Here is a 24,230-nt window from a genome sequence, read left to right as displayed (position 1 = left end):
TCACTGTACTTGGTCCACCATCAAACATACTTGGCAGCTTTTCAATCTTCATACCCTACATTTAATAGCTTATATTTCAGTTTTTTGGACACCTCCTAAGGCAGGGATAAGTGCAATCACATCAGGGCAGGCATATTTCTATTAGGCTAAGAAAAAATAGCCTCATTGCCCATAAGCAGATGTGGTGACTCCAACTTTAAAGGTGCACATACACATGGATTTTGCCCAAATAAAACTGTTTTGGCAGGATTAGAGAAGGTGAATGGTGATGTTCCGATTCTCCCCAACAACAGGTTTTATGGCATCTTGAATTTCAACTCCTGCTCATTCACCCCCCTCGATCAATTGATCTCAAGAGTGATAAGTCATTGGCAGACATTGAGAGCAAGTGCACACTTCCCAAGACAAGAAACGGTCAGGCTGCATTGGAAACAATCGAGCACTAGTTTGGTATTGACAGATTTTTCTACAAAAGAAACCAGTTCTTTGAGAAATGTAATAAGTAGATTAGCCTGCTGAATTGAAAAGGGCACTCTCTCTAGCATGAAACCTTGCCATTTTCAGCACTTGTCTTGGTTCATAAAACTACTCCCTGTTAGATTACCAGTAAGGCAAAATTTGGTCACACATCCACAAAAATGTAAACAAATCTAATGAAACTACAGTCCATACTGATTACAATACCACAAAGACAATATGTAACAATCGGAATACAAAGAGTTCACTTCTTTACCCTAAATGTAAATTACGGTAATATTTTTTGTTCAGCTCGGTTTTTTTCAATCTCTCCCTTTCAGGTCTGATAGTGATTTTCTCACAAAATATCAGTATTAAAATCTATGTCCATTGTGACATTCAACATATTTAAAGGGACTCTGTCACCTGAATTTGGAGGGAACAATCTTCAGCCATAGGGGCGGGGTTTTCGGGTGTTTGATTCACCCTTTCCTTACACGCTGGCTGCAATATTGGATTGAAGTTCATTCTCTGTCCTCCGTAGTACATGCCTGCACAAGGCAATCTTGCCTTGCGCAGGCATGTACTATGGAGGACATAGAATGAACTTCAATCCAATATTGCAGTCTGCATGCAGTCAGCGGGTAAGAAAAGGGTGAATCAAACAGCCGAAAAACCCGCCCCTATGGCTGAAGATTGTTCCCTCCAAATTCAGGTGATAGAGTCTCTTTAAGTACTGAGGTATTAGTTTAAAGTCTGTGATCTGCACATATAATGAACAATGATTACACTCATATAATGTCTTAATATTATTATTTCACATAAATAGAGCATATAATAATTTAGTTCAGCTTTTTTTTCCTCTAGAAAGCAGCATATTCTACGGAAAACCTAATAATTTAAGCCGTCTTGTGCTTTACTGTCATTAGTTCAGAAGACTAGATTCCTCTTCATGTATGTCCAGTCTTGTGGAACTGTGTTAGCCTTGACCCCCCACCATCAACCCCGTCACTTTGCAGAGATTTCCATATTTCCAAGCTATGATGATGGTGCTCCAACTAAAATCAAGGCTTCTGTAATGCTTAATGATGTGTCACAAGATAACTAAAGGATGACCTTCATGTGTGAGGCATGGAGTCGTGAAGGAGCAAGGAAGTTGTCTGACTTATGCATTATCTATTAACTTCCAACATATTAGGCAACTGTGCTTAAGGAAACATGCGCATTTCTATATATTCTTTATCAAGAGAAATTAGATTTGTATGGCCAGTTCCACCTTGTGAGAACACACCATGACCCTTGGGCTGGCCACTGGAGACTTGCAGCATAGTAGTCCGTATTAAGACTGCGAAACACAGATGTATTATATTAATAAATTAAGATGTGTGATCAGCTACTATGAGTTACAGCCCTATATTACGTCTTGAGAATTTTAATGTCCTTGCCCAAGCAGAAGCAGTCTAGTCTCTCATCCTTTTTTAGAAGTACTTTCATTAACGGAGATTATTTTATCTTTGGTGTTACTTTAAGACAAAAAGGTAAATTCTGGGTAAGCAGAGCAGATTCTCTCTGGTCTTTATTATATGAAATGTATCCACCCATTCTCAGATTCTTGAGTTCGTGAAGACCCAGTTTCAGGTCGAACAAGACTGTAATTTCTGCCTGTGTTATTGTCCCAAAATTCTTGATCTCCTACTTGATAGCAAACAGCAAACTCTAGTGATGAAGACTGTGGTTGGTCCAGTTGTGGAAGAGGAAGACGAAAGGTAAAGAGATCTGTGCCAGGATGCCCAGGTCCACCATGGCACAGACGAGCAGCGTATAGAGCATGTGTATCTTGGTAAGAGAGCCATTTGTTAAGAGAATATCGCACGGTGACTCTTTTTTCATAAGCCAGATCCAGAACTCTAACTGAACCCCACAAAAAACAGCTCTCACAGCGCATGCTCTGCAGACACACACGCTGATCCCATGTCTCTTGATCCCATGCACTTCGCTCCCAGCTTTGTTTCTCCAATGTTCCGCGCTCTACTATCCACGATGGGGATAAAGCATGTCGAGCTTCGCACCAACTCTGAAAAACAGCCAGAACTAGAAGTTAGGAATACTTTGATGTGTATTAAAAGCATCAAATAATAATAGTCCTGCTTATCTAAAAAGTGTAATCCCAGGCCATAATATGGAAACACAGGTGGTCATGCATAGGAAATAATATATTCACAGATTAAAGTCTTAAATGTGCTAGTCTGTATTGAACTTACCAAAAGTTATGTTAGCTGGTATAAAAGCAGCCCACCCCCATCAGATTGTGGGGCATAATTCTGATTTGTATTGTTTCAAAGCAGCAATTTAGTGAGGAAAATATCAATAATAAAACCATATGGATTGGGTTAATGTGTGATCACATCAGCAACTATTCAAAGGACTAAAAAGCGGTTTGCGTGGAAATTTTCCAGAAAGGAAAGTCCCAGCTCAGTAATAAAAGTGCACGCTGTTAACCTCATGTGACTGACGTACTATTCTTGGAACTGTTAAAGAACCATCCAACTTTGATCTGAAGCCATTGCAGCCTGGAACAGAACACATACTTCATACTTATGGTTAACAAAACAAGAAACTTTTTTTGTATTTTAACTAATAAATATGTTCCTATCCCTAAAAACACATAAAAATGTTATTTAAGAAAAAGCCACTCAGACATTAAAGTCAGATCAGTGGGGGTCTAGCAGCTGGAATCTTAAGGCGCCACGAAAATGGAGAAGCCGATGTATAATGACACACAGAGTCCTTAGACATTCGTACTACTAGACCACACAGCACATGAGGTTTCCCCCTAGAAGCATATTGCACAAAGGAGCAACCACATTTTATTCTGGGGAATCCATTCAGAATCCTACAGAAAATAGAATAAAAAAAACCTGTTTGCAAAGTACAGTCTCCTATGAATGCCATTTTACGCCACTTTACAAGCAAAGCTACTTTCACACTAGCGTTGGAATCTCCCCGTCGCAATGCATCCGCTGCCCCATTGTGAGGTGCAGGGAGGTGGGGGCAGAGTTCCGGCCGCGCATGCGCGGTCGGAAAAAGCGGTCCGTCAGGAGCAAAAAACGTTACATGTAGCGTTTTTTGCTCCCGACGGTCCGCCAAAGCACGACGCATCCGTCGCACGACGGATGCGACGTGTGGCAATCCGTCGCGATGCGTCGTCAATACAAGTCTATGGGGAAAAAACGCATCCTGCAAGCACTTTTGCAGGATGCGTTTTTTCTGCAAAACGACGCATTGTGACGGATTGCAGTTAACGTTAGTGTGAAAGTAGCCTAAGAGCTTGTTCAGACTCAAAATGCATCATGTGCATGACCCTGATCTATCGTAATAGCTTTCACGCCTTGTTAAATGTTCTTTCATACCTTGGCAGAATCAATTGATAGAAAAGGTTGAGTATTAGATTGACAGCACATATACATTAAAGCAATGAAGCGCCATTCACCATCTGTAAAATCATTCTTTTTATTTTCTTCCACTAAAGTTACATTTAATAGGCAAAGCAGGAGCTCATGTCCCACAAGCTTTCAGTTTGCCTGTTAAATGCATTTTGCAGCTTGAGAGTGGAGTTTTTTTGTGATATCATTACTACTTTTATGCACAGGTGCTACGGACAGGGTAAAGCAAAGAATCACGGACACTAAGTCTGTAAAATGTAAAACCATGTATGACTCCATGTGAGAAAAACCTAGTGCATCAGTATTCCTGTGGTCGTGATGCAGAGCAATTGAGTAGGCTGTTACCAGTCAAACCTCTCAGGATGTTGTGCAAAACTAGCAGAACTGAAAATCAAACTCTTAAGAAAGCCATACCTCTAAGATGAACAATGGCCAAGTGTCACGGACAGTGTGGGAAGACTACGTGCAACATGATGGGGTAGGAAGCCAAATGCTAGGGAAAGGGGTGTGGAGACCCCTAGGCAGATCTGATAGCACCCTGCCTCTCCTACCGTCCCTATATTGGTTCCACACCAATCGCCGAGTAAGAACCTAAGCCCTGTATATCCCTAGAGCTAGGCCTTGAATAAGAAAGGGGGGATAAGCACTGGTTAGTCCCCACTGTTCACTAAAGAGAAGGTAGACAAACAAGGGGAAGCAACTTAGCTTGAGCAGACTCCGAGGTAACACCAAACGTCCTCCAACAGCATCATAGAGGAAGGTAGCCGACTGCTATAGCTCCAAGTCTTCACAAGGGAAAATAGTGAATATCATCGGCGACTCCCTGAAGCAGACTGAGAGTCTATAAACACCCAGGTCCAGGTGTGTTCAAGCTGGAGGGTGGTTGCCACTGGGTCCAAAAGTCAGAAGGATTAAGAAGGTGTCTGCAATGCCAAATGCAGAGACCTTCTACAGCTAGATGCAGAGCGACTGTATGGAGCATCTGACACACCTGTGAAACAAAGCTCACAAAGATTGTTGGAACCGGCAAACCACCTAATGCTAATAGTGTTGTCCTGACTCTTCCCCTCCTGACTAAATGTCAGGAGAAGGATGCCTATATAACATGCCCTATCCTTTGTTTTATAGGTACTTAACTGCCACCAGAGCCTATTCCTTTCTCCGTACTAAGAAAATGCACACTCGGCTGAATTAGGAGTGTACAGTGGGGCAAAAAAGTATTTAGTCAGTCAGCAATAGTGCAAGTTCCACCACTTAAAAAGATGAGAGGCGTCTGTAATTTACATCATAGGTAGACCTCAACTATGGGAGACAAACTGAGAAAAAAAAATCCAGAAAATCACATTGTCTGTTTTTTTAACATTTTTTTTGCATATTATGGTGGAAAATAAGTATTTGGTCAGAAACAAAATTTCATCTCAATACTTTGTAATATATCCTTTGTTGGCAATGACAGAGGTCAAACGTTTTCTGTAAGTCCTCACAAGGTTGCCATACACTGTTGTTGGTATGTTGGCCCATTCCTCCATGCAGATCTCCTCTAGAGCAGTGATGTTTTTGGCTTTTCGCTTGGCAACACGGACTTTCAACTCCCTCCAAAGGTTTTCTATAGGGTTGAGATCTGGAGACTGGCTAGGCCACTCCAGGACCTTGAAATGCTTCTTACGAAGCCAGTCCTTCATTGCCCTGGCGGTGTGCTTTGGATCATTGTCATGTTGAAAGACCCAGCCACGTTTCATCTTCAATGCCCTTGCTGATGGAAGGAGGTTTGCACTCAAAATCTCACGATACATGGCCCCATTCATTCTTTCATGTACCCGGATCAGTCGTCCTGGCCCCTTTGCAGAGAAACAGCCCCAAAGCATGATGTTTCCACCACCATGCTTTACAGTAGGTATGGTGTTTGATGGATGCAACTCAGTATTCTTTTTCCTCCAAACACGACAAGTTGTGTTTCTACCAAACAGTTCCAGTTTGGTTTCATCAGACCATAGGACATTCTCCCAAAACTCCTCTGGATCATCCAAATGCTCTCTAGCAAACTTCAGATGGGCCCGGACATGTACTGGCTTAAGCAGTGGGACACGTCTGGCACTGCAGGATCTGAGTCCATGGTGGCGTAGTGTGTTACTTATGGTAGGCCTTGTTACATTGGTCCCAGCTCTCTGCAGTTCATTCACTAGGTCCCCCCGCGTGGTTCTGGGATTTTTGCTCACCGTTCTTGTGATCATTCTGACCCCACGGGGTGGGATTTTGCGTGGAGCCCCAGATCGAGGGAGATTATCAGTGGTCTTGTATGTCTTCCATTTTCTAATTATTGCTCCCACTGTTGATTTCTTCACTCCAAGCTGGTTGGCTATTGCAGATTCAGTCTTCCCAGCCTGGTGCAGGGCTACAATTTTGTTTCTGGTGTCCTTTGACAGCTCTTTGGTCTTCACCATAGTGGAGTTTGGAGTCAGACTGTTTGAGGGTGTGCACAGGTGTCTTTTTATACTGATAACAAGTTTAAACAGGTGCCATTACTACAGGCAATGAGTGGAGGAAAGAGGAGACTCTTAATGAAGAAGTTACAGGTCTGTGAGAGCCAGAAATCTTGATTGTTTGTTTCTGACCAAATACTTATTTTCCACCATAATATGCAAAAAAAATGTTAAAAAAACAGACAATGTGATTTTCTGGATTTTTTTTCTCAGTTTGTCTCCCATAGTTGAGGTCTACCTATGATGTAAATTACAGACGCCTCTCATCTTTTTAAGTGGTGGAACTTGCACTATTGCTGACTGACTAAATACTTTTTTGCCCCACTGTATGTATATTTGGTGATTTTTTGACTGAGGTGTATTTGCACATTTACAAAGCAGGACAAAGCTACAAAACATATCTAAGTATTTTCTTCTGCACACAGAGATTTTTTTTCAATGGAAAAACCATGCCAATTTCCATAAGGCCCCCTTCACACTTCTGTGTTTCTTCACACTTCTGTGTTTCCGGTACATGCGGCGTCTGTTTTCACACATACCGGAGACACGCACACCCATTATAATCTATTGGGCTGCTTACATGTCAGTGTGACCCACAGGTAGACTGTCTGTTTTTTTCTGGCAGCACAGATGACAACACATAGCACACATGTACGAGATGACATACGTGTGTAATCCGTGTGTCATCTGTGTGAAATGTATTGGAATAAACTGCACAAGAGAAAGGATACATTTTTAGATGTTAGATGTGCAAAGATAGATATAGACACATAGATACATAGATAATTAGATGATAGATATGGAATAGATACAGTAGTTGGAAAAAAATAGAACAGCACCACAATTACTCAATTACAATGATTGCCAGGCCTCCAAACAACCATCCAGTTTGTAGAAAGTATACAAAACATGAAAACTGAGGCAGCACTCTCATATAGATGCAAAGAATGAATACTTTATTTAACCCAGATGGCTTGAGAAAGGTTCTGCGAGCCGAAATGTTGCCATCTGGGATAAATAAAGTCCACATTTTTTGCATCTACTGTATATTAAAGTGCTGCCTCCCTTTTCATATTTTAGATCAGGGGTGGGGAACCTCAGGCCCTTGATAACCTTTTTCTGGCCCCTGGGCAGATTCCTGGTGATCGCAGTACTTAAGCGGCAGTGGTATTTTAATGGTCACTGGCCCATTCATTTTGTTTTGCTCTGTGACCAAGCAGTGGTCACGTCACTACTGAGAGCTGAGGCGCAAGCAATGAAAGATTACAGAAGACACAAAAGAGAATGGTAAAACCAAAAACACTCAGTTTGAAAAAATGTTTGCAGTAATCCGCAAGTGCTAGTAAAAGATGTAAATAACAGGGTATTTGGTTGATACGTTTTTTGCAAAAAATGTATACTAAGCTGCTCTACCAATCTTCACGGTATACCCATATCAGAGCAGTCCTAACTAATGTATGCAATCCCTATCTGATGTATTTAAAAACCTGATCATCTGTATATTACCTGTGTGAACAGGGTTCAGAGTGGAAAAATCCATGTGTGCATACAGGACAGAACAGCTTTTGTGCAGCTAGCCCAAGAGGAGTGGTGGAACTCCCCAGTCTTGTAGACACAAGAGAACAATCATGGAAACAGGAACACATGGGCTACTTGCACAGTGAACAAGTCTGTAAGAACATGTTCACACACCACCAAGAAACCTGAAGACACAAAAGAGAATGGTAAAACCAAAAACACTCAGTTTGAAAAAATGTTTGCAGTAATCCGCAAGTGCTAGTAAAAGATGTAAATAACAGGGTATTTGGTTGATACGTTTTTTGCAAAAAATGTATACTAAGCTGCTCTACCAATCTTCACGGTATACCCATATCAGAGCAGTCCTAACTAATGTATGCAATCCCTATCTGATGTATTTAAAAACCTGATCATCTGTATATTACCTGTGTGAACAGGGTTCAGAGAGGAAAAATCCATGTGTGCATACAGGACAGAACAGCTTTTGTGCAGCTAGCCCAAGAGGAGTGGTGGAACTCCCCAGTCTTGTAGACACAAGAGAACAATCATGGAAACAGGAACACATGGGCTACTTGCACAGTGAACAAGTCTGTAAGAACATGTTCACACACCACCAAGAAACCTGAAGACACAAAAGAGAATGGTAAAACCAAAAACACTCAGTTTGAAAAAATGTTTGCAGTAATCCGCAAGTGCTAGTAAAAGATGTAAATAACAGGGTATTTGGTTGATACGTTTTTTGCAAAAAATGTATACTAAGCTGCTCTACCAATCTTCACGGTATACCCATATCAGAGCAGTCCTAACTAATGTATGCAATCCCTATCTGATGTATTTAAAAACCTGATCATCTGTATATTACCTGTGTGAACAGGGTTCAGAGAGGAAAAATCCATGTGTGCATACAGGACAGAACAGCTTTTGTGCAGCTAGCCCAAGAGGAGTGGTGGAACTCCCCAGTCTTGTAGACACAAGAGAACAATCATGGAAACAGGAACACATGGGCTACTTGCACAGTGAACAAGTCTGTAAGAACATGTTCACACACCACCAAGAAACCTGAAGACACAAAAGAGAATGGTAAAACCAAAAACACTCAGTTTGAAAAAATGTTTGCAGTAATCCGCAAGTGCTAGTAAAAGATGTAAATAACAGGGTATTTGGTTGATACGTTTTTTGCAAAAAATGTATACTAAGCTGCTCTACCAATCTTCACGGTATACCCATATCAGAGCAGTCCTAACTAATGTATGCAATCCCTATCTGATGTATTTAAAAACCTGATCATCTGTATATTACCTGTGTGAACAGGGTTCAGAGAGGAAAAATCCATGTGTGCATACAGGACAGAACAGCTTTTGTGCAGCTAGCCCAAGAGGAGTGGTGGAACTCCCCAGTCTTGTAGACACAAGAGAACAATCATGGAAACAGGAACACATGGGCTACTTGCACAGTGAACAAGTCTGTAAGAACATGTTCACACACCACCAAGAAACCTGAAGACACAAAAGAGAATGGTAAAACCAAAAACACTCTGATATGCTCTGATATGGGTATACCGTGAAGATTGGTAGAGCAGCTTAGTATACATTTTTTGCAAAAAACGTATCAACCAAATACCCTGTTATTTACATCTTTTACTAGCACTTGCGGATTACTGCAAACATTTTTTCAAACTGAGTGTTTTTGGTTTTACCATTCTCTTTTGTGTCTTCAGGTTTCTTGGTGGTGTGTGAACATGTTCTTACAGACTTGTTCACTGTGCAAGTAGCCCATGTGTTCCTGTTTCCATGATTGTTCTCTTGTGTCTACAAGACTGGGGAGTTCCACCACTCCTCTTGGGCTAGCTGCACAAAAGCTGTTCTGTCCTGTATGCACACATGGATTTTTCCTCTCTGAACCCTGTTCACACAGGTAATATACAGATGATCAGGTTTTTAAATACATCAGATAGGGATTGCATACATTAGTTAGGACTGCTCTGATATGGGTATACCGTGAAGATTGGTAGAGCAGCTTAGTATACATTTTTTGCAAAAAACGTATCAACCAAATACCCTGTTATTTACATCTTTTACTAGCACTTGCGGATTACTGCAAACATTTTTTCAAACTGAGTGTTTTTGGTTTTACCATTCTCTTTTGTGTCTTCAGGTTTCTTGGTGGTGTGTGAACATGTTCTTACAGACTTGTTCACTGTGCAAGTAGCCCATGTGTTCCTGTTTCCATGATTGTTCTCTTGTGTCTACAAGACTGGGGAGTTCCACCACTCCTCTTGGGCTAGCTGCACAAAAGCTGTTCTGTCCTGTATGCACACATGGATTTTTCCTCTCTGAACCCTGTTCACACAGGTAATATACAGATGATCAGGTTTTTAAATACATCAGATAGGGATTGCATACATTAGTTAGGACTGCTCTGATATGGGTATACCGTGAAGATTGGTAGAGCAGCTTAGTATACATTTTTTGCAAAAAACGTATCAACCAAATACCCTGTTATTTACATCTTTTACTAGCACTTGCGGATTACTGCAAACATTTTTTCAAACTGAGTGTTTTTGGTTTTACCATTCTCTTTTGTGTCTTCAGGTTTCTTGGTGGTGTGTGAACATGTTCTTACAGACTTGTTCACTGTGCAAGTAGCCCATGTGTTCCTGTTTCCATGATTGTTCTCTTGTGTCTACAAGACTGGGGAGTTCCACCACTCCTCTTGGGCTAGCTGCACAAAAGCTGTTCTGTCCTGTATGCACACATGGATTTTTCCTCTCTGAACCCTGTTCACACAGGTAATATACAGATGATCAGGTTTTTAAATACATCAGATAGGGATTGCATACATTAGTTAGGACTGCTCTGATATGGGTATACCGTGAAGATTGGTAGAGCAGCTTAGTATACATTTTTTGCAAAAAACGTATCAACCAAATACCCTGTTATTTACATCTTTTACTAGCACTTGCGGATTACTGCAAACATTTTTTCAAACTGAGTGTTTTTGGTTTTACCATTCTCTTTTGTGTCTTCAGGTTTCTTGGTGGTGTGTGAACATGTTCTTACAGACTTGTTCACTGTGCAAGTAGCCCATGTGTTCCTGTTTCCATGATTGTTCTCTTGTGTCTACAAGACTGGGGAGTTCCACCACTCCTCTTGGGCTAGCTGCACAAAAGCTGTTCTGTCCTGTATGCACACATGGATTTTTCCTCTCTGAACCCTGTTCACATAGGTAATATACAGATGATCAGGTTTTTAAATACATCAGATAGGGATTGCATACATTAGTTAGGACTGCTCTGATATGGGTATACCGTGAAGATTGGTAGAGCAGCTTAGTATACATTTTTTGCAAAAAACGTATCAACCAAATACCCTGTTATTTACATCTTTTACTAGCACTTGCGGATTACTGCAAACATTTTTTCAAACTGAGTGTTTTTGGTTTTACCATTCTCTTTTGTGTCTTCAGGTTTCTTGGTGGTGTGTGAACATGTTCTTACAGACTTGTTCACTGTGCAAGTAGCCCATGTGTTCCTGTTTCCATGATTGTTCTCTTGTGTCTACAAGACTGGGGAGTTCCACCACTCCTCTTGGGCTAGCTGCACAAAAGCTGTTCTGTCCTGTATGCACACATGGATTTTTCCTCTCTGAACCCTGTTCACACAGGTAATATACAGATGATCAGGTTTTTAAATACATCAGATAGGGATTGCATACATTAGTTAGGACTGCTCTGATATGGGTATACCGTGAAGATTGGTAGAGCAGCTTAGTATACATTTTTTGCAAAAAACGTATCAACCAAATACCCTGTTATTTACATCTTTTACTAGCACTTGCGGATTACTGCAAACATTTTTTCAAACTGAGTGTTTTTGGTTTTACCATTCTCTTTTGTGTCTTCAGGTTTCTTGGTGGTGTGTGAACATGTTCTTACAGACTTGTTCACTGTGCAAGTAGCCCATGTGTTCCTGTTTCCATGATTGTTCTCTTGTGTCTACAAGACTGGGGAGTTCCACCACTCCTCTTGGGCTAGCTGCACAAAAGCTGTTCTGTCCTGTATGCACACATGGATTTTTCCTCTCTGAACCCTGTTCACACAGGTAATATACAGATGATCAGGTTTTTAAATACATCAGATAGGGATTGCATACATTAGTTAGGACTGCTCTGATATGGGTATACCGTGAAGATTGGTAGAGCAGCTTAGTATACATTTTTTGCAAAAAACGTATCAACCAAATACCCTGTTATTTACATCTTTTACTAGCACTTGCGGATTACTGCAAACATTTTTTCAAACTGAGTGTTTTTGGTTTTACCATTCTCTTTTGTGTCTTCAGGTTTCTTGGTGGTGTGTGAACATGTTCTTACAGACTTGTTCACTGTGCAAGTAGCCCATGTGTTCCTGTTTCCATGATTGTTCTCTTGTGTCTACAAGACTGGGGAGTTCCACCACTCCTCTTGGGCTAGCTGCACAAAAGCTGTTCTGTCCTGTATGCACACATGGATTTTTCCTCTCTGAACCCTGTTCACACAGGTAATATACAGATGATCAGGTTTTTAAATACATCAGATAGGGATTGCATACATTAGTTAGGACTGCTCTGATATGGGTATACCGTGAAGATTGGTAGAGCAGCTTAGTATACATTTTTTGCAAAAAACGTATCAACCAAATACCCTGTTATTTACATCTTTTACTAGCACTTGCGGATTACTGCAAACATTTTTTCAAACTGAGTGTTTTTGGTTTTACCATTCTCTTTTGTGTCTTCAGGTTTCTTGGTGGTGTGTGAACATGTTCTTACAGACTTGTTCACTGTGCAAGTAGCCCATGTGTTCCTGTTTCCATGATTGTTCTCTTGTGTCTACAAGACTGGGGAGTTCCACCACTCCTCTTGGGCTAGCTGCACAAAAGCTGTTCTGTCCTGTATGCACACATGGATTTTTCCTCTCTGAACCCTGTTCACACAGGTAATATACAGATGATCAGGTTTTTAAATACATCAGATAGGGATTGCATACATTAGTTAGGACTGCTCTGATATGGGTATACCGTGAAGATTGGTAGAGCAGCTTAGTATACATTTTTTGCAAAAAACGTATCAACCAAATACCCTGTTATTTACATCTTTTACTAGCACTTGCGGATTACTGCAAACATTTTTTCAAACTGAGTGTTTTTGGTTTTACCATTCTCTTTTGTGTCTTCAGGTTTCTTGGTGGTGTGTGAACATGTTCTTACAGACTTGTTCACTGTGCAAGTAGCCCATGTGTTCCTGTTTCAATGAAAGATTACATCCCGTCACCAGTGCTAGAGTCAGGACATACTTTGTGGGCAGAGTTAGAGCGCAATTTGTACGGCCCCCGAATGAAGCTATAAATATCCAAATGACCCTTGGCAGAAAAAAGATTCCCCACCCGTTTTAGATAGATAACTGTGAGATATGTAATTTGTGCCTGGCGTGTGTAGCTTACTGTACATGTATTAACCTAATAAATGAATGGAAAAAATGACCTAGGGTCTCCTCCATTTTTGGTAACCAACAGCTGTCAGCTGATATTATCAGTCTGGGAAGGTCCATGGTTATTGGGCCCTTCCCAGCCTAAAAATACGAGCCCGCAGCCGCCCCAGAATTGGCGCTTCACATGATATGCTCCAAGTCTGTCTGCCTGGTACATTGGCAATCTGTATAATGGAGCTTGTGGTTGATGCCAGCTGTGAATTGTCAAAAAACATAAAACATTTACCGTATATCAAACCCTCGTGTTGGTAATGGATAGGTTTATATCAGACACCCCCATTACTAACAAAGTAATACAAAAACACACATAAAAAATATGTTACAGTGGCTTGCGAAAGTATTCACCCCCTTCAATTTTTACCTATTTTCTTACATTACAATCTCTGTTTAAATATTTTTGCAATCCAATGTATGTGATACATCAGCACTAAATACCGTAGTTTAAGTTGGTCAAGTGAAGTGAGAAAAAATACAGGCATAAACTAAATTTAAGCGATTAAATAGCTAAAAATTGGCATGTGCATATGTATTCACCCCTTTTGCTATGATTATAAGCAAACAGGTCACAGGTGAGGATGATACCTTTAGTAGCCATTCAAACCTATTTGTGTCACCTTCTGTGCATGTTATCAGGCCAAAATCACCGGGGTATGTAAACTTTTCATCAGGGTCATTTGGATGTTTTGGGTTGTCATTATGATTTGAAAAGAGAAAATACAGACAGATGTTAAAATCTTGGCTAAGATGTTGACTAACCGCCTAAATAAAGTAATAACGACAATAATACATAGGGATCAATCCGGGTCTATGGCCAATAGTTCTACAGCACATAACCTCAGGCGATTGTTTCTTAATATGCAGGTAAAGGCGGATAATATGGGTCGGAGGGTTGTGGTGTGTCTGGACACTGCTAAGGCGTTTGAGAGTGTGGAGTGGAGGTATTTGTGGGCGGTCATAAAGGCTATGGGTATTGGCGAGAAATTCATAAGTTGGGTGCAGCTGTTATACGCGTCTCTGAGAGCTAGGGTACGGGTGAATGGTCTTTTGTCTGAAGATTTTCCTTTGTACAGGGGAGCGCGGCAGGGGTGCCCTTTGTCTCCTCTGCTGTTTGCGATTGCTATAGAGCCCCTGGCGGCGGCGATACGGAGGGATAGGGATATAAAGGGTTATAGATATGGAAGTCATGAAGAGAAGATAGCCCTGTACGCTGACGATGTATTATTATTATTTCTGGAAGATTGAAAGTGGCTATGCATAGCATTACTAAATTTGGGGCTCTTTCGGGACTATCTGTTAACTGGGACAAGTCTGTGTTGCTCCCCTTGGACGTGGCGGCTCCTCTGACTGTGGATCCTGTGATTCCCTTACGGGTATTTTCTGAGTTTAAATACTTAGGTATTATAATTTCGGCTAAGATAGAGGACTATGTGCGGCTCAACCTGACTACTCTGCTTGGAAAATTTCAGCAGAAAATTGGCGCCTGGAAGAAACTATTTCTGTCGGTGGCAGGTAGAGTCAATCTGATCAAAATGATACTTATGCCTCAGCTTCTCTATATACTGCATAATGCTCCAGTATGGTTGGCACAGAGCAAATTTTATAGAATTAATACTCTATTTAGGGATTTGATTTGGAAGGGTGGACGGGCACGCATCAAGTTAGAGCATCTGCAGAGATCAAAGGACGAGGGTGGTTTGGCGATCATTAACCCCTGGATATATGACATAGCGTCTCAATGTCAGCATATGGTGGGCTGGGGAGAATCTAGCCAAAATACATCAGCTGGGATAATCACTGAACATATAGTGGGGAAGGGTCCATTGTTAGCTAGTATGGAAGGGGGTAGATTTAGATTGAACAAAGAAAAATTCCCAACCAGAGCTATGATGGGGAAAGTTTGGCAGAAAATTAAACAGTGGAGGGGGTGACAGAGTTTTACGCGATATGCGTCAGTTTGGTTTGACCCTAGAATGATGGAGCTCATGAGATTGCGGGGGATTTGGTCAGTGGAGGCGCATTGGCATTTGGTTCGTGTCTCAGCTGTTCGAAGGTGGTGTTATTAAAACGTTTGAAATGCTCAGGAATTAGTTTCCTCTGAGCCAGAAGATGTTGTTCCAGTATCCGCAGCTGAGACATGCCCTAAATAAACAAAACGAAGTGTCAGGTGTGGTTCTGCAGTCAGATGGTTTGTTGAATCTCACAGGACCTCAGAGGAACACGAGGGGGTTCATCACCTTCTTGTACAGGGGCCTGTTGGACACTTTTTTACTGAGACATCCGTTAATGTTGAGGGAAAAATGGATGACAGATCTGGGTCCTTTATCGGAGTCTCAGTGGGAGTCCATACTACAATATATTCCCAAGGTTTCTTTAAGTGAGGCTAAAAGGGTGTCACAGCTATATTTAGTCTATAGAGTTTACAGGACCCCGTTATGGATGATGAAGGCAGGTCTGAGAGGGGACTCAAATGTCCAAGGTGTTCTGAGGAAGGAGCCGACCTTCTACACATGATGTGGTCGTGTTCTCGCCTTCAGCCCTTTTGGGTGAAGGTGCTAAACTTGACCAGGAGGTGGCAAGAGTAGATGTGGGGCGTAACCCGTTGACTTGCCTTCTGGGCTGGATGGATGATATTGCTATGGATGAATGTGGGAAACTGGCTATTGCAAGATTGTTTTATGCTGCCAGGAAGCTTATTGCGATGCATTGGTTAGATGAAAAACCGCCCGTCAGGAAAGAGTTTGTGAATAAAATAAATGTTATTGTCCTCATGGAAAGAAATATATACGTTAAGAGAGGTCAACATACAAAATCTGAAAATGTGTGGGGCGGATGGATGGATTGTCCGGGTGTGGCGTCTGCCGTAGGTTGGGAGTCGGTTAATTACCTCTGCAGAAATTGTACTTGTGCGGCTGAGCTTTGTATAAATTTATAAAGAGGAGATGTACCAGTTTGATAATAAAGGATATTGGGATGGGGTTTGGGGGTACTGGATAAAGGGGTAAGTTCATGTTAAATGAAAATGTATCAATCTGCTTTGTAATTTTGGTATCTGTCTGAAGTTTGTGTCAGACTGTATTACATTTTTGATATATGCCTTAATAAAAAGTACTTGATAAAAAAAAGAGAGAAAACACAGTAGTTTGTCAATAAATGGCTTCACCCAACCACTAACCATGAGTGGAGAAAAAGTTTTGGTGTTATCATTCATATTCTCTGAAAAAAGGACAAGAAAGCAAAAACTATGCTGGGGTATGTAAACTTTTGAGCACAACTATACATTTATAATGTGGTGGTATGTGTAAGTTGAGCAAAGTACATCAGCATATAAAAGTATGTTGTGTCAACAGGGTAAAATCAAATTTTATGAATTTGCACTCTCTAAAGCAGTCCTTAATGCAAAGGCCAGGTTTCTCAGGGCAGGTTTCACAATGGTAAATTAAGTCTTTTCGGATCCCCCTCTTGGACAATACTCTGCACTGTTTTTTGGGATCTTCCCTTCTTTGCTGTTTGGGGAGCCTCTGCTGGAAAATGTTGACCTGGGATGATATCGGCACCATCAGTTTCAGAAGTACTGGGGCCCGCATCTTCTTGAGTGCCAAACATTAGGGCCTTGATGACTACCTCCTGAAACTGAAGGAAGGTCCCCATATTGCCTGCAGATCTGAACAGTATAAAAGCATTGTACAGTGCCATCTGTACAATGTGCATGACCAACTTTTTGTACCATAATTCAGCTTTTCTCATGGCACTGTATGGTTTGAGGACCTGATCTGAGAGATCTACTCCCCCATGTACTTATTATAATCCAAGGCACAATCTGGCTTTAGGACTTGTGTTGTGGTACCTCGGACAGTGACAAGGGAGCTGTTAGCACCTAAAAATCTGTAATTTCTATACTGCATTCTATTCCGGTATGTGACTGCATACAAAAGCCACACAGATGACACATGGATGGCCAGTGGAAAACCACACAGATAGTAAAAATGGATTTCTCAAGCATATGTTTTTTTTTAAGCGGACCTATGAAGGGGGCCTAATACAGAGCCTAATAGAAGCTTGTTTTAGGACCAAGATCTGGAAGACCGTATTTAAAGAGAACATTTCACCAAATTTTTTATGTTGAATTGGACACATGATGTAATAATGGCTTTAGAAGAGAGTCAATATTTTGCTTTTTCTTTTGATTTTACTTTTAAAATATTGACTCTCTGCTGCAGAAATATTATCAATCAAAATATTTGGCACCTAATGAGTTACCTTTTTGTGTTAAGTCCAACTGGGTGTTATCGGACAGTTTTCATCTGGAGCCTGTACTTCTTCTCCCAGTAGGACGCTGACCAATCATAATCAGGCAACAAAACGCACAGAAAAGAAGAAAACGCCCCATCATACATTACAGCAGATTTCTCAGTGTGTGAGATCTCTGATCTCCTGGTCTAACCTCCTGCATGAGTCAGCGGGGAAGGAAGGGGGCAGTGCAGCTGAGTTTAGCTGTGTCACATTACAAACCCTTCAAACAGCTTTCCTGATTATGGAGTGTGTCAATAATCTCATTTATGTCTGCTGTGCTCAAGCACCGTCTAATCACTCTGCAGTGAGATCGGGGCTAGCACAGGAGCAGCCTTCCTGTTTTGCACTACTCCTGTGTGAGATGTAATGACACCTGCTCTGCTCTCACTGCAGTGGGTACACGTTGAGCACAACAGACTTTATGGGAAAGTGTCACCAGGTTTTTCATAATCCATCAGGGAGCAGCATGATGTAGGTACAGAGAACCTGATTCCAGTGATGTATCCATGTGTATAATTGATGAGCTGTTTGCAGTAGTTTTGATAACAGGTTTATGTGCTGTAGATTTATCAGTTTTCTGAATGCCTAGCTTTGTGTAACCCCTCACACCAATGATTGGCAACTTTCTGTGTACACAGTGAATAGGCAGAAAACTGTCAATCAGAGGAGAGGCGGGAGTATTCAGAGCTCATAAATATGGAGGACTACAGGGCAGCAGGTTTACTAGTCTTCTAGTGATAATCTGTTGATAAATTAGTGATTTTATCAAAACAACACCAAGCAGACTAGTCAATTACACTTGCTGAAATCAGGGTCTTTGTCCCTACATGATACTGCATTCAGATTATGTGGCAAAAACCTGGTACATTTAATTGTGATAGTGAGACTTTGAGCTCTCTTCTCAGGAGAGGCAGTGTGGGGAAGAGGTTTCTGTGCTATGTGACAGCTAAACTCAGGTGTGCTGTCCCTCCCCCCACACTGACTCATGGAGGAGGTTAGACCAGGAGATCAGAGCTGTATCATTACATCTCACACACTGAGAAATCTTCCAATGCGACTGGCCGCTTTGGGGTTAAAAGTGACAATGCAGGTCCTTTCTATGATGGTCCCAGGTGTTGTATACAGCAGTCAGGCATCACAATCATTCTTGTTAGCTGTTGACTCTAAGCTCTGCCAGTGAGTGATAAAATGGAAAGATTTTCCTACGGGACGATGGTACTAATTTTGGCACCCGTATCTTTTGCGTGAATTTGCTGGAAAATGACAGAATCCAATATTCTTGTTCACAGTGGTCACATATTTGTGGATATAAGCAAAAGTAGTTAAGAAGAAAAAAAGATAAAAATCAGCACATACCACGTCCTCCCTGGCAATGCAAGAGCCTCCAAGTTGTTCCAGCAGCTCCTTCTGCAGCCGATAGGTGACATGCTGAGGGATACAAGGAAGGTCCTCCCGTCTGAAGTGGCGGACAGACTCTAGCTCCAATCCCAATGCATCAGCAAAGCGCACTCTCTTCCTAGTTTCTGGACTACGGTGTCGTTCCACCCGAGACACGCGCAGCGCGGGTGCGGATCTGGAGCGCCACCTACGAGGGGCAGTCTGGGTTTTCACTGTACAGGAAAGACCAGGGCAGGATGGCCCTTCTTCTTCCTCATCGTGCTCCTCTAAGCTGGGCCTGGCTGTGCGGTAGTAGGCTCGCTCATACAGCCCGGCAATATAACTCAGGTTTCTGGGGATGTCCCCGCAGGGAGGCCGAGAAGGACGGGACATTCTGTGGAACAAGCTATATTGCTTGTGCCATGCTGCTTTCCAGTGCCCAACTCACACCCCTCAGCTGTCCAGCTCACACCTCTCAGCTGCCCAGCTCACACCTCTCAGCTGCCCAGCTCACACCTCTCAGCCCTCTGCTGCAGCTCACACCTCTCAGCCCTCTGCTAGCCAGCTCTTAGCCCTCTGCTGCCCAGCTCACACCTCTGCTGCCCAGCTCGCACCTCTCAGCCCTCTGCTACCCAGCTCTTAGCCCTGTGCTGCCCAGCTCACACCTCTCTGCTGCCCGGCTCACACCTCTCAGCCATCTGCTGCCTAGCTCTTAGCCCTGTGCTGCCCAGCTCTCACTTCTGCTGCCCAGCTCACACCTCTCAGCCCTGTGCTGCCCAGCTCTTATCCCTCTGCTACCCAGCTCTTAGCCCTGTGCTGCCCAGCTCTCACTTCTGCTGCAGCTCACACCTCTCAGCCCTTTACTGCCCAGCTCACACCTCTCAGCCCTCTGCTACCCAGCTCTTAGCCATCTGCTGCCCAGCTCACACCTCTCAGCCCTGTGCTGCCCAGCTCTTAGCCCTGTGCTGCCCAGCTCACACCTCTCAGCCCTCTGCTGCCCAGCTCTTAGCCCTGTGCTGCCCAGCTCTCACCTCTCAGCCCTGTGCTGCCCAGCTCTTAGCCCTGTGCTGCCCAGCTCACACCTCTCAGCCCTCTGCTGCCCAGCTCTTAGCCCTGTGCTGCCCAGCTCTCACCTCTCAGCCCTGTGCTGCCCAGCTCTTAGCCCTGTGCTGCCCAGCTCACACCTCTCAGCCCTCTGCTGCCCAGCTCTTAGCCCTGTGCTGCCCAGCTCTCACCTCTCAGCCCTGTGCTGCCCAGCTCTTAGCCCTGTGCTGCCCAGCTCCCACCTCAGTCAGCCAGTGTCCTCTCTATCACTGCTGTGCTCCATCAACGCCTCCCGCATCCCAGCATCATGCAGTCATCTGGACCAATACCGTATTGCTCCGTGTAGAGGGGCCGCCCCTCTTCAGACCGCGCCCACCCCTCCTCCTGCCCGCACAGCAGATTGGAGCGGAGCTGCAGGGCGGAGCCTAACGCAAGGTGATCTGTACAGGAGCAGACATGAGGAAACCGGAGACAAGAGTGGCGATAACCGGCATGCTGGGCCCAGTGCCCGCCAATGACATTGCATGTGAGGAGAGTGCCACTCTACACTGCCCGGGACATGACGCTGCAGTCAGGAGCAGCCCGGCAGAGGAGTACACGCGGCGCCGCATGGCCGGAGCTTAGAGCGGGGACATGACCGGCCGCTCTGCCGGTGGCCGCACAGGACACTGCAGCCGAACTTGTGACCGTGCCGTGAGTGGTCGGTACTGTACGGTGAGGCGGCTGACAACGTCGTAAGCTACAGCAGCATGCCGCCCGCCTAATCTACACATTACGGTATGGCGGCATTTTCTTCTCCCGTGCGCCTGGCTGCTCCGTCCAATCAGGAGGCGGCCACTCCGGCTGTGTGGACGTCATCGGGCGTCGCCATGACAGAACCGGAAGTGATTTCGGCTGAAACCGAAAAGGGGAGAAGAACGGAGCGAGGTGGAAGAGAGCAGCATGAGAGTGGCGGCAGGAGGCTACGGGGGCTCCCCCAGCTGCACATGACTGGTGAGGGGCTGCAGGGTGGGGAGGGGCTGCACACTGAATGGTAAGACCCCCAACCTGGGCCCCATAGCCATCAGTGCATTCACACAAAGTCCCTGTAATGGCGGTATGGTGGCTGGAGCGGGAATCCTGTATGTATCCAAGGCCCCCACTGCACCAGAGCTGTGAGAATGAAAGGGGATGTGGAGCCAATGCATGCACCCTCCGGCTGTGCCCCGGGTCCCCACGCTCTGACAGGCGTGCTGTACTATCTGCCCCTCTGTCTGCAAATGGCCAGTGATGTGTAAGGAAGGGCTGACTGTGCCTCAACCATGGTGGCTAAGGGGGCTGGCATAGTAATCACACTAAGCAAAGCCAATAGCCCCTTCCAGGGTGTCACCACCTGACAGCGGAGGAGAGGGAGAAGCTTCCTTCAAGTGTCCAGTGCTGCAGTCATTGTCTATGGGATTTATTTTACTTCTACAGGACCCTCATATTCCGCAGCGCTCTTCAGACATTATCATCACTGTCCCCAATGGGGCGCACAGTCTGAAGTCCCCATCAGTATGTCTTTGGTGACAGTAGCCGAGCAATGACTGTAGCAGACGTCAAGCATGTGTTCCAGAGCTCTCCCCTCCTTCTTGAAGATGCTATGGATAGGGGATATTCCCAGAATGGTAAATTCTCTTTAATCCCCCACCAATCCCAGCGTTTGGTGGTCTTAACCATCGTTGCCTTTGGCTCAGTAGAGCAAACTCTTTATCGAGCGGCCCTGCTGAGTGTTATCCATAAGGAAGTCTAATTGCCTCCCCAGTGTATAATGAAAATAAGGAAATGGCTTTGTTCTGGAAATCCCCTGTAATACCTGCAGTTGCAATGTTCTTTTCCTATTCTAGAATGTACGTGTATTTCTCTTTCAGAAAGCCTGGATGGCGCAGTCGGACCCAAGAACCCGCCCCCTGGTGGAAGACTTTGTGCGGTATAAATTGTGCCAGCGAAGTCTAGTACCAGAACCAAACCAGCCTGCATCCTGTCCTCTACATACAGCCATGAGGGCTGCTGGGGATGAATTTGAGGAACGTTTCCGGCAGGCCTTCAGTGAAATCTCTGCACAGATACACGTGACCCCTGGCACAGCATATACACATTTCGCGGAGGTGGCAAGTGGCCTGTTCCAAGGTGGGGTGAATTGGGGTCGTATAGTAGCATTTTTTGTCTTTGGTGCTGCACTTTGTGCAGAGAGTGTCAACCTGGAGATGGCCCCTCTTCTGCCACGGATTCAAGACTGGATGGTGACCTACATTGAGACTAACTTGAGGGACTGGATGCTGAGCAATGGTGGATGGGTGAGGCTTGCTTTTACAACATGATCACTTTGTATAAGTGCATCTCCTGCTCATTTCCCTTATGTTCTGTACGACTTGTACTAATGATGGCTCTTTGCTTCCATTTCCTCCTTAGAACGGGTTCCTGGCTCTCTATGGAGATGGGGCTATAGAAGAAGCACGACGGCAACGTGAAGGAAACTGGGCTTCGTTGAGGACTGTACTGACTGGGGCAGTGGCTCTTGGGGCTCTTATGACTGTGGGAGCTCTGTTTGCCAGCAAGTGACACCCAAAGCAACAGACACTAAATGTCCATTGCAAACAGTGTGCTTATCCATGCGCAACCAGCGGCGTGTCTGAAGCTGAATGGCATTGTTTCTCGGTATATGTACATTAGGTGTGAGCGTGACTGTTTATTATCGCTGTGCATGTTGTTCGGAGTTGGTACACGGCATGTCTGCAGCCATATATATTTCTGTGCATGTGATGTAAATTTGTTCTGTGTGGAAGCAATGCTTGTGTGTCTGGTGCCTGTGATGCTTTGTGTATGGAATAACGACCTGGATTGCTCTGTATCCATTTGTGTCTGTGAGCAGTGCAGGTATTTATTGCTTTTTCTTGCTGCTGGTCATATACACTTTAATAGAACACGTGGGAGCTTTTTCCTCTGCTGCAGTAATAAAGTTGATGTTTCACTGTTGCCCTTTAATCTAGAACAACAGCTTAGGCTTGGTTCACATTGACACTGCAGAGGCTTTACTGGACCAAGTAGTGCAGCACGTTGCTCAATTTTTATTTTCCGGTAAAATGATGGAAACTTGAATAAACGCCAGTGTAAGTCAGTGCTGTTCGTCATATGACACATCCGTTCCTGGCATAGAATTAGTTTTTCTGTTCCTAATTTATAGCGTTTGTGAACCCAGCCTAACCAATGGATTGTTCGTAAATGTGTGTTTCATTGATTGTCAACCCCCTTTGCATATTAGCAGGTCTATTTTTGTTCTGCAGTTGGGAATATCCATAATATGGGAATCTTAAGTTTATGGTTCAATATGTCACCCACCCCCTGTCATCACCTGGTCCAAATATTTGTTTTTATCGTCTTTATCAGTCCTAGTTTGACAAGCCTGCTGAGGAGGAAGCTCCCACCTAGGTCATTCTCATAAGGGAACAGTGGCTTCCTTCCCTGCAGAACACTATTACAAAGAAAATCGAAGCAAATGTTATCCATGCATTAAAAATTCCTTAGCCACAACTGTTTGCTTGCTGTTTAGTTACTTGCTGTCTCTTACGCCACCTATTGAGTTGTGGGCTTCCATAAGAAATTAAGGGGTTTGTGGATGCTTTATTTATAGAGAGCTGCTGTGCCTTTTTTTTTTTTCCCCAACTCCACTCCAAAGGCAGACTTGGTGGTTGTGGCTCAGTGTGAAATAAGCATTGCATGTGCAGAGGATTAATAATAGATTTTGTCCCTTCTACACTAAAAGCAGTATTTTCAGCTTCTTTGCTGGTAAAACCAGCATCTTTTGGATTTGTGAAATGTATGAAAAATTAATTAGCCAGGTACTGTAATCCTCCTGCTGACTCTTATCTCCAGGTAAAATCCACAGCAATGCCATTCATATGTGGACTTACCTGTACAAAACAAGATACATGCAGAATACATTGTAAGACCGGTTTCACACGTCATTGTATCCAGTACATGTGTGTTGACAGTTTTCACACTTACAACCAAGCACATTGAAATCTATGTTTCTGTGCATATGTCAATGTGACCCATACGTAGACATGTCCATTTTATACT

The 24,230-nt window shown here is 43.6% G+C and overlaps 2 protein-coding genes across 3 annotated transcripts; one reads left to right on the top strand and one right to left on the bottom strand.

Moving 5' to 3' along the window:
* Positions 1-1,252: 1,252 nt before the first annotated feature.
* PPP1R3E (protein phosphatase 1 regulatory subunit 3E) lies at positions 1,253-20,424 on the bottom strand. Its single transcript, XM_069761814.1, has 2 exons — positions 19,068-20,424; positions 1,253-2,530 (listed from the first exon to the last, which is right to left on the bottom strand). Exons 1-2 carry the CDS (start codon positions 19,479-19,481, stop codon positions 2,036-2,038), a joined length of 909 nt encoding a protein of 302 aa, XP_069617915.1. The 5' UTR covers positions 19,482-20,424; the 3' UTR covers positions 1,253-2,035.
* A 136-nt stretch (positions 20,425-20,560) lies between these two features.
* BCL2L2 (BCL2 like 2) lies at positions 20,561-23,681 on the top strand. 2 transcript variants are annotated; one of them, XM_069761812.1, is made up of 3 exons: positions 20,561-20,658; positions 22,022-22,447; positions 22,563-23,681. In XM_069761812.1, the coding sequence occupies exons 1-3, from the start codon at positions 20,647-20,649 to the stop codon at positions 22,710-22,712; spliced, it is 588 nt and encodes a 195-aa protein (XP_069617913.1). In that variant the 5' UTR covers positions 20,561-20,646; the 3' UTR covers positions 22,713-23,681. The 2 variants fall into 2 exon arrangements, with proteins under 2 accessions (XP_069617913.1, XP_069617914.1); XM_069761813.1 differs by lacking the exon at positions 20,561-20,658 and adding an exon at positions 20,989-21,125.
* The last annotated feature ends 549 nt before the right edge of the window (positions 23,682-24,230 follow it).

Source organism: Ranitomeya imitator, chromosome 1, assembly GCF_032444005.1.
Source record: "Ranitomeya imitator isolate aRanImi1 chromosome 1, aRanImi1.pri, whole genome shotgun sequence".
NCBI classification, from domain to species: Eukaryota; Metazoa; Chordata; class Amphibia; order Anura; family Dendrobatidae; genus Ranitomeya; species Ranitomeya imitator.
The sequence above is the reverse complement of the archived record's forward strand: the minus strand, read 5'-3'. Positions and strand labels throughout refer to the sequence as shown.